The 10,956-nt window shown below is 59.2% G+C and overlaps 1 protein-coding gene across 1 annotated transcript in view; it reads left to right on the top strand.

The window, feature by feature from the left end:
• Positions 1-46: 46 nt before the first annotated feature.
• NBEAL2 (neurobeachin like 2) overlaps positions 47-10,956 on the top strand; it is a 31,683-nt gene continuing 20,773 nt past the window's right edge. The window contains exons 1-6 of the mRNA XM_058037914.1: positions 47-129; positions 5,236-5,324; positions 6,076-6,228; positions 7,444-7,525; positions 9,622-9,914; positions 9,988-10,070. Of these exons, the coding sequence (XP_057893897.1) occupies positions 76-129; positions 5,236-5,324; positions 6,076-6,228; positions 7,444-7,525; positions 9,622-9,914; positions 9,988-10,070 (754 nt within the window). The 5' untranslated portion in view covers positions 47-75. The remainder of the gene's footprint in view (positions 130-5,235; positions 5,325-6,075; positions 6,229-7,443; positions 7,526-9,621; positions 9,915-9,987; positions 10,071-10,956) is intronic.

Genomic DNA, 10,956 nt, shown 5'->3' with positions numbered 1-10,956 from the left:
GGGAGGTACCGGGACGGGCGGGGGGGTCCGGGGGGGCGGAGCCGCCGCTCGTTCCCAGCCGGGCCGGCCCCGGGCATGGCTTCTTCCCGGGAGCGCCTGTGCGAGCTCTGGATGCTCTACTTCGCCAAGGTGAGCCGGGCACCGCCACCGCCATCGCCACTGGGCACCGCCACCGGCGGCACCGCCACCCTCCCTTCCCACCGCCCCGTGTCCCCTCCCCATCCCCTGCTGTCCCCCATTGTCGCATCCCCCCTGCGCTGTCACACCCCGCACCCCCCCCACCCCGCTGTGTCCGCGCCACCCCCGTTTGTCACCGCGTCCCCCCCGCGCTCCCCGCTGTGTCCCCAAGGCCACCCAGCCCCCCCGTGTCCCCTCCCTGGGGACCCCCCCGCCCGCCCCGCTCCCTTTTCCCGGGTGAATTCGGGGTCCCCCCGCCCCTCCCCGCCCTCCCCGGGAGGATCTTTGGGGTCCCCGTGTCCCCCCCGCTCCGGCGCCACCGCCCGGCGACAGGTGCGCGGTGACATTGGAGCGGCACAGGGTGGGGACAGCGCGGCCGGGGGGGGATTTGGGGTTGGCTTTGGGGACCCTGGGGATGTCCCCAAGGCGGTCCCTGCGTGGGGACCCCCCCGCGCCACCCCCAAAGCGGCTCGGGCGTCGTTTTGTCCTCGATTAGCCCGGGTGGGGGCGGGTCCTGCAGGGGAGGTGGCACCGAGTGTCACCACCCCCCCTCCGTGTCACCCCCAGGTGGCTTTGGGGTGAAACCGCTCCCCAAAAGCGCCGCTGTGGGCCGGGCTGGGGACACCGGGAGGGTTGGGGACATCCCTGGGGCCTGTCACCTCAGCTGGCCCTGCAGTGTCACCCGGGACCCTCCTCTGCAGCCCTAAACGGGGACACCCCCTGTGGGGGGACAGGGCCTCAGGCTGGGACATCGGGGGTGACATGGGGACAGCGCCACTGCACCGGGGTGGCTGTGGCTGTGTGGGGACAGCTGCCACAGTACTGAGGTGTCTGTGGTGCCCTGGGGACAGGTGCCACATTGTCAGGGTGGCTGTGGTGCCATGGGGACACTGAGGTGACCGTGGTTGGAGAGGGACTGCTGCCACAATGTCAGGGTGGCCATGGTCCCGTGGGGACAGGTGCCACATTGTCAGGGTGGCCATGTGAGGACAGGTGCCACACCATCGAGGTGACTGTGTTGCTGTGGGGACAGGTGCCACATTGTCAGGGTGGCCATGATGCCGTGGGGTCACTGAGGTGACCGTGGTTGGAGAGGGACAGGTGCCACAGGGCTGTGGCTGTGTGGGGACAGGTGCCACCCCACTGGGGTCACTGTGGTTGTGCAGTGACAGGTGCCACATTGTCAGGGTGGCCATGGTGCCGTGGGGACAGGTGCCACAATGTTAGGGTGACCATGGGGACAGGTGCCACATTGTCAGAGTGGCCATGGTGCCACTGGGGTCACTGTGGTTGTGCAGGGACAGGTGCCACAATGTCAGGGTGGCTGTGGTCCCATGAGCACAGGTGCCACAGGGCTGTGGCTGTTTGGGGACAGGTGCCACCCCACTGAGGTGACTGTGGCCATGTGGGGACAGGTGCCACATTGTCAGGGTGGCCATGGTGCCGTGGGGACAGGTGCCACAATGTCAGGGTGACTGTGGCACCCTGAGGTGGCTGTGGCCATGTGGGGACGGGTGCCACATTGTCAAGGTGGCTGTGGTGCCGTGGGGTCACTGAGGTGACTGTGGTGGGACAGGGACAGGTGCCACCTTGTCAGGGTGGCTGTGGAGTCACTGAGGTGACCGTGGTTGGACAGGGACAGGTGCCACACCACTGAGGTGACTGTGGCCATGTGGGGACAGGTGCCACATTGTCAGGGTGGCCATGTGGGGACAGGTCCACACCATGGAGGTGGCCGTGGTTGGGTGGGGACAGGTGCCATTACTGAGGTGTGTCACAGGTGTCACTTGTTGCAGCTGTCTGTGGCTGTGTGGGGACAGTGCCGCTCTGCCCGGTGCCCATGGTCACACAGGGGACAGGTGCCATCCATCAGGGGGTGCGTGGTGGCAGGGGACATGTGTCACACTGTCGTGTCCGTGGGGACACATGTGGTGCCACCAGGGTCTGATGGCCCTGCAGGGACCCACTGTGCTGCCAGGGCACTCACAGGGGACAGGTGTCACCCACGCTTGTGTGGGGACAGGTGCCACTTGTCGGGGTGTCCTGCTCACTGTGCCACACCAGCGGGGTGGCCGTGCCACCTCTGAGGCCCCAGGGACGGGGCCAGACTCCGGTGTCACCTCCCCAGGCAGGTCACAGCAAAACCCTGTGGCCTTTGGCACAGCCATGTCCCCAAGGCCCTGGCGAGGACAAGGACGGGGGACATGGCCCAGGTGATGGCGGTGTCCCCTCCATGGCAGTGCCAATATCCCCACAATGGCAGTGTCCCCCGATGGCCGTGTCCCTGTCACCTCGATGGCCGTGTCCCTGTCCCCCCGATGGCCGTGTCCCTGTCACACTCGATGGCAGTGTCACTCTATGGCCGTGTCCCTGTCACCCTCGATGGCAGTGTCACTCTATGGCAGTGTCCCTGTCACACTCGATGGCCGTGTCCCTGTCCCCTCGATGGCCGTGTCCCTGTCACACTCAATGGCCGTGTCCCTGTCCCCTCGATGGCCGTGTCCCTGTCCCCTCGATGGCCGTGTCCCTGTCCCCTCGATGGCAGTGTGCCTGTCACACTCAATGGCCGTGTCCCTGTCACACTCGATGGCCGTGTCCCTGTCCCCTCCATGGCCGTGTCCCTGTCGCCACCCCCCAGCAGTGGCCCGGGCATGGCCGCGGTGCCCGTGGTGGCTTTAAACCAGGACAGAGCCGCTGTCCCCGGCCTGGCCGGGACAGGGACAGGGACAGGGACAGGGCTGTCCCCAGGGGTGGCCGAGCTGTCCCAGCACGGGAGCGTGACCCCAGCGCCAGCCCCGCGGGGTCACTCGGTGTCCCCGGTGTCGCTCAGTGCAGGCGTGACATCCCCGCGCCACTGTCGCTGTCACTTTCTGGGGGCTCCCGGCGGAGGAGCGACATTCCCGGTTCGACATTCCCGGCTGGGCATTCCCGGTTCGACATTCCCGGTTCCGATTCCCGGTTGGGCATTCCCAGTTCAACATTCCCGGTTCGGATTGCAGGCTGAGCATTCCCGGTTGGAATTCCCGGTTCCACATTCCCGATCTGGCATTCCTGGTTCGGATTACCGATTCCGCATTCAGGTTGGGCATTCCCGGTTTGGATTCCGGGCTGAACATTCCCGGTTCAGCATTCCCGGTTCAGCATTCCCGGTTCGACAATCCCAGTTGGACATTCCCAGTTGGACATTCCCAGTTCGGATTCCCGGTTCGGATTCCTGGTTGGGCATTCCCTTCTCGGCATTCCCGGTTCGGATTCCCGGTCTGATATTCCCGGTTGAGATTCCCGGTTGGGCATTCCCCGGTTCGGATTCCGGTCTGGCATTCCCGGTCTGGCATTCCCGGTTCGTACTCCCGGCTCGGATTCCCGACGCTCCCAGGCGGCTCCGCGCCGCCCGAGCCCCGAAGCCGCCGAACCGGCTCTGCCAGCCGGGAACCGGCTGCGACAGCTCCGCGGGGTGGCACCGCCACCGCCACCGGGAGGGCACCCCGGGAGGGACCGCGGCACCGGGAGGGCACACCGGGAACGCGGCAGCGCCGCTCCGGTGGGCGCAGCGGGAATCCGGGCTCGGGATGCAGCTCCGCGCGGGCGCCCCGGGAATTTCGGAACAGCAGCTCCAGGTGGGAACCGCGGGAATTCCGGGGCAGCGGCTCCGGGAGATCCCACCGGGAATTCCGGGCTGCAGCTCCCCCGGGAATCCCGGGGCAAACCCAGCGCTCGGGCGGGATTCGGGCTTGGATTTGCCGGGAATTCCGGGATGAACCCACGCGGCTCCTCGTGCTGCCGCCACCGCTCGGGGCTCGGGGACATCCCGGGGGCGGCGGTGGCACCGCGGCGTCCCCAAAGCGGGGCCGGTGTCCCCAGAGCGGGGCCGGTGTCCCCAAAGCGGGGCCGGTGTCCCCGAGGCGGCAGCGGGGCAGGAAGCGCCGTTGGGGCCGCGGGTGACTTGGCATTTCCTGAGAGCTCTGGGGCTTTTTTTTTCCTTTGGTGGCTTTGCACAAGCGACAGCGGTGACAAAAAGGGGGGGCCCCCCCTCGGCACCCCCTCCCCGCAGCCCGTTCCGGCCCCGCTGCGCCGGCGCCGCTCCCACGGCTGCGGGGCCATGGACGGCCGCGGGCACCCCCGGGGACAGGTACCGGCGCTGGGGACGCGGGGACAGCCCCGGCGCGTCCCCAGGGACACTCGGGGGGGAGCGGGAAGCGCGGGGGAGGCGGATTTTGGGGTCCCCGCCCCGTTGTGGGGGAGCCTGCGGGATCCCGGAAAAGGGGGGACGGTGCCCGTGGGGATGGGGGACTCGGGGTGCTCAGGGATGGGGTGACCCTAAAAGTGCCACACTAGGGTGCTCAGGGTACTGGGGTGACCCCCAGGTGCTGCATCGGGGCGTGGGTGTCCCCACAGGGATGTGGGTGACCCCAAATTGATGCTTTGGAGGGCCCGGGGCTGTGAGTGATCCCAAAGGGTGCTCAGGGATGGGGGTGACCCTAAAGGCGTCACACTGGGGTGCTCAGGGACTCGAGTGACACTAAATGTGCCACACCAGGATGCTGAGGGACATAGGGCACCCCAAAAATGCACTGTTGGGGTGCTCAAGGACTGGGGTGACCCCAAGGTGCCACACTGGGGTGCTCAGGGACGTGGGACACCTGGAGGTGGCACCTTGGGGTGCCCAGCCTGGGTGAGTCCCCTCTGTCCCCCTCTGTCCGCCTCTGTCCGCGCTGTCCCCATTGCACAACCCCAGATGGGCCGGGCAGGGCCTGCTGTGCCCTGATTGGCTGCAGGGACAGGTGCTCTGCGAGCTGATTGGCCACTGAGTTCCACAGGTTTGTGCTGGCCTCTGATTGGTTAGTGGCTTCACAGGTTGTGCAGTTCTGGGTTCTGATTGGTCAGAGGCTTCACAGTTTGTGCGGTTCTGCGCTGTGATTGGTCAGTGGCTCCCAGGGGTGTGTCACACACCTGAGAGGGCGGGGCTGGTTTCTCTGGCTGTGATTGACCAATCCCTGCAGGCTGGGGCTATGGAGAGCCGTGATTGGCCGCCGGCTCTAGCCCTGCCCTCCCTTGCAGAAGGACCTGTCCTACCTGCAACAGTGGCTGGAGGCCTTCGTCACCAGCTTCGAGAGGGTCATCGCCCTGCCCTCGCTGGAGCCCCGCAGGTGGGACCCCAAAACCCTGCGGGGACCCCGCTGAGTCACCCCAAACAGCCCTGAGGGACCCCAAACACCCTTTGAGTGACCCCAGACACCCTCCGAGTGATCCCCCAGGGATGACCCCAGCACCCATGGGTGATCCCTCTGAGTGACCTCCAGCATTCCTGGGTGGCCTCCAACACCCCTGGGTGACCCCAGCACCCCTAAATGTCCTGCCCAAGTGATCCCCAGCACCCCTGGATGACCCCAAGAGCCCTGAGTGACCCCTGCAGGTGACCCTCAACACTTCTGAGAAACCTCCAACATCCCTGAGTGACCCCTGTAGATGACCCCAGCAACCTGAGTGACCACCCCTGGCTGACCCTAACATCCCTGAGTGACCCCCAACACCTCCAAGTGACCCCTGTAGGTGACCCTCAACACCTCTGAGTGGCCTCCAGCACCTCTGGATGACCCCAACATCCCTGAGTGCCCCCCAACACCGCCGAGTGACCACCCTGGATGACCCCTAGCATTCCTGGCTGACCCCAATATCCCTGAGCAACACCCCCGAGTGTCCCCTGTAGGTGACCCCAGCACCCCCGAGTGTCCCCCCAAAGCCCTCGTGTGTCCCCAAACCCCCCGTGGGGCCCCAGCCGTGGCGCCGTGGGCGTTGTGGCTCCTCATCCGCCCGCCGTGGTTGGAGCCATCCGGCGCCTCGGGCAGGGGGGCCCCGGGGACAGCCGGGGGTGACGTCCTGCACCCCGATCCCGGCCAGGCCCGAGGAGCCGGGCTCCGAGATCCCGGCGCTGCCGCGGGAGGTGCTGCAGGTGCTGAGCCAGCGGCTGGGACACTGCGTGGCCCTGGGGACACAGGGGACGGGGCTGGGCCAGGCCCTGCTGCTGCTCAAGTTCTTCATCATCATCTGCAGGTGGGTGACCCCAAATCCCTCTGCCCCCCGCTTCGTGCCGGGTTCCCAGCACGGAGCAGCCCCAGCGCTGGGGGTTCTGCGTCCCCTCCAGGTCCCCGTTTGTCCCAAAGCGTTGGGTGGCTTTGGGGGTGTGCGGTCCCCACCCCAAAAAATCCCCATAGAATTCCTCCCTGAGGGGAATCACCCCACTGTGAAATCTGGGATCCCCCCAATCGCAGCATCCCCTCTAAAGTGCATGAAAAATATTACAAAATTTGAAAAATATAATAATAATAATAATAATAATAGTAATAATAATAGTAGTAGTAGTAGTAGTAGTAGTAGTAGTAATAATAATAATAATAATGTTATTATTATTATTATTTAGTAGTAGTAGTGAAAATAATATTATTATTATTTAATAATAGTAGTAATAATAATAGTAGTAAGAGTAATAGTCATAATACTAGCCGTAATTATAATAATGCAAAATAACAAAATATTTCAATAATAATAATAATAATTATTATTATTATTATTATCATAAAATATATTATATACTATTTATATTTTTATATTTTAAAAATAATTGTAAATTGTAAATATTTTGCAATATCAATAATAATAATGCAAAATAACAAAATATTTTAAAAATGTAGTAATTTAAAAATAGCGTTATTGCTCCTCAAAATTGTCATTCCCCCAATGTAATGCCACCTCCAAAAGTGCATCATGTCTCTAAAAATAATAATTAGGAAGTCGTGATTATTAATAATAATATTGTTTAATAATGTAATCTAATAAAAATATGATAATTTTAAACCATCATTCCCCCCAAATTCCATCATTCCCTCCCTAAAATGCATTATATATTTTTAAAAAAATTGAAAATAATTACTATTATTAATAGTTAATATATTGAAAGGTAATACTGAATATAATAATAAATAATATAATGTAATGTAATGAAAATATAAGACTAGGAAACCATTCTTCTCCCCAAAATTCCATCATTCCCCCCAAACTGCATCACATCTCTAAAAAAAAGTTATTTTTATTATTAATAACAAAAAATTAATAACACAACATAATATAATAAAAATTGTGTAAAATATAAGAAATTTTTATGGCATTTTCCCTGCCCCAAACACTTTATTCCCCCCAAAATTTCCCCCTTCCCCTTCCCGTATTCCCTCCCCAGCCGTGCAGGTGAATTCCCGATGTTTTCCGTTCCAGGAACCTGGAGAACATCCAGCCCGACCGGAGCCCCGGCTGCCTCCCGCACGTGCTGCGGCTGCTGCGGCTCTGCGGGAGCCAGGTGGGAAAAGGGAACGGAATGGGAACGGGAACGGGAGTGGGAATGGGAGTGGGAACGGGAATGGGAGCGGGAACGGGAGTGGGAGCAGCAATGGGAACGGGAACGGGAGTGGGAGCAGCAATGGGAACGGGAATGGGAGCGGGAACGGGAGTGGGAACGGGAATGGGAATGGGAATGGGAGCGGGAACGGGAGTGGGAGCAGCAGTGGGAATGGGAATGGGAGCGGGAACGGGAGTGGGAGCAGCAGTGGGAATGGGAATGGGAGCGGGAACGGGAGTGGGAACGGGAATGGGAGCGGGAACGGGAGTGGGAGCAGCAATGGGAATGGGAATGGGAGCGGGAACGGGAGTGGGAGCAGCAGTGGGAATGGGAATGGGAACGGGAGTGGGAGCAGCAATGGGAACGGGAATGGGAGTGGGAACGGGAGTGGGAGCAGCAATGGGAACGGGAATGGGAATGGGAGCGGGAATGGGAGTGGGAATGGGAGTGGGAGCAGCAATGGGAATGGGAGTGGGAGAGGGAATGGGAATGGGAGTGGGAACGGGAGTGGAAACAGGAACGGGAACGGGAGTGGGAGCAGGAATCGAACAGGAATGGGAGAGGGAGCGGGAGCAGGAACGGGAATAGGAGAGGGAGCAGGAGTGGGAACAGGAGAGGGAGCAGGAGTGGAAGGAGGAGTGGGAATGGGAGTGGGAACGGGAACAGAGGGGGAATGGGAGTGGGAGTGGGAACGGGAACAGGAATGGGAGAGGGAATGGGAACAGGAGTGGGAGTGGGAACAGGAACAGGAATGGGAGTGGGAATGGGAGTGGGAACAGGAACAGGAATGGGAGTGGGAATGGGAACAGGAGTGGGAGTGGGAACAGGAATGGGAGTGGGAATGGGAGTGGGAGCAGCAACGGGAATGGGAATGGGAGTAGGAATGGAACAGGAAGGTGAGTGGAAACAGGAGCAGGAACGGGAGTGGGAGCAGGAATGGGAGAGGGAGCGGGAATGGGAACGGGAGTGGGAACAGGAGAGGGAACGAGAATGGAAGGAGGAGCGGGAATGGGAACAGGAGCAGGAACGGGAGTGGGAATGGGAACACGAGTAGGAACGGGAATGGGAACAGGAGCAGGAACAGGAAGGGGAACGGGAGTGGGAATGGGAACGGGAAGGGGATGGGAAGGGGAACGGAAGTGGGAATGGGAATGGGAAGGGGATGGGAAGGGGAACGGGAGTGGGAATGGGAACAGGAGCGGGAAGGGGAATGGGAGTGGGAGCAGGAACAGGAACGGAATCAGTCGAAGGAATGGGAATGGGAACAGGAGTGGGAGTGGGAAGGGGAATGGGAACAGTCATGATAATGGGAGTGGGAATGGGAATGGGCACAGGAATGGGAACGGGAATGGGGAATGGGAAGGGTCATGGAAATCTGAATGGGGACAGGAATGGGAACAAACATGGGAATGGGAATAGGAAATGGATTGGGAATAGGATTGGGAACAGGCCTGGGAATGAGAATGGGCAGGGCCTGACTGGCTGGGGAGGAGCTCAGCACTGATTGGTCACTGAGTCCACACATTATGTGAGTCTGGGCTCTGATTGGTCAGGAGCTCTACAGGTTATGGTGCTGGGATTTGATTGGTGAGTGAGTCCACAGGCTGTGTGACTGAGTTCCGATTGGTCAGCAGGTCTCTAGGTTGTGTTATTCTGGTTGGCGATTGGTCCATGAATCCGTGGCTTCTATCATTCTTAATGTTGATTGGTTGAAAGCTGTACAGGTTGTGTTGCTCTGTAATTTGATTGGTTCATGTTCCGCAGCTGGTGCTGATTGGCCAAGAGCCTTGCAGTGACAGGTGCTGATTGGTCAGTGCAGCTCTGGGTTCTGATTGGTCAGCAGCCGTACAGGTTGTGTGAATCTGGCTGCTGATTGGTCAGCACATCCCAGCTTGTGCTGCTCTGGGCTCTGATTGGTAGATTGATTGATTGATTGATTGATTGATTGATTGATTGATTGATGATCTCATTCTCCCCACAAAGCGGAATTTCCTCCCCCAAAAAGCTCATCCCGTTTTTGGAGTGTGTCAGGGATTAAAGCTCGGCTTTCCCGGCAGCTGCGAAGCCTCCCGGGGGACGAGCAGAGCCGGGCACAGCTGGAAAATGGGGCACAGCTGGAAAAGGGGACACAGCCAGTAAATGGGACACAGCTGGAGAGCCATGGAAATGGGGCACAGCTGGAAAATGGGGCACAGATGGAGAAGAGGACACAGCTGGAGAAGGGAACACGGCCAGAAAATGGGGCACAGCTGGAGAGCCGGGCACAGCTGGAGAACGGGATGCTGCACGCCCTGCACCTCTGCGAGTGCTTCCTCGACCCCTACCAGACCTGGCGGCGGCAGCTGAGCGGGTGAGGGACCCCCCCCGCATCCCAAAATCCCTCCCCAGTCCTGGATCCCCCCCTCACCCCTCTCCCTTTCCAGGGAATCCATCAGTGCCAAGGAGAAGAGCAAATACAAGTTCGCCCCCGCCCCTCTGCCCCCCGAGTTCGGTGCCTTTTTCCAAGGTAAAATTGGGATTTGGGAATGGGGAGGGTTGGTGTGGGATCCCTAAATAGGGAGAGTGTCCAGGGATGGGGGGGGTGGGATCAGGGAATATTTATAGAATCCATGGAGGGATGTTGTATTCAGAGGTAGGTATTGATCCAAGGACCTTAAAGGATCCCATATCTGCTCCAGGTTATCCTGTGCTTATCCCACAAATCTGGGATTCCACGCCTGCTCCAGGTTATCCTGTGCTTATCCCACAAATCTGGGATCCCACACCTGCTCCAGGTTATCCTGTATTATCCCACACCTGCTCCAGGTTGTCCTGTGCTTATCCCACAAATATGGGATCCCATATCTGCTGGTTATCCTGTGCTTATCCCACAAATCTGGGATCCCATATCTGCTGGTTATCCTGTATTTATCCCACAAATCTGGGATCCCACACCTGCTCCAGGTTATCCTGTATTATCCCACAGATAGGAAATGCCACACCTGCCCCAGGTTATCCTGTATTATCCCACAAATATGGGATCCCACACCTGTTCAGGTTATCCTGTATTATCCCACAAATCTGGGATCCCACACCTGCTCCAGGTTATCCTGTGCTTATCCCACAGATATGGGATCTCATATCTGCTCCAGGTTATCCTGTATTATCCCACAGATATGAGATCCCACACCTGTTCAGGTTATCCTGTATTATCCCACAAATATGAGATCCCACACCTGTTCAGGTTATCCTGTATTATCCCACAGATATGGGATCCCACACCTGCTCCAGATTATCCTGTACCTATCCCAGGACTATTATAGGATTCCAAGGCAGATATAGGATGCTGTTCCAGGTTATCCCACACCTGCCCCAGAAATCTGGGATCCCGTACCTGCTCCCGTGTCCTGGCA

Source organism: Melospiza georgiana, chromosome 1 (assembly GCF_028018845.1).
Source record: "Melospiza georgiana isolate bMelGeo1 chromosome 1, bMelGeo1.pri, whole genome shotgun sequence".
NCBI lineage: Eukaryota > Metazoa > Chordata > Aves > Passeriformes > Passerellidae > Melospiza > Melospiza georgiana.
This window is presented reverse-complemented; position numbering and strand designations above follow the sequence as displayed.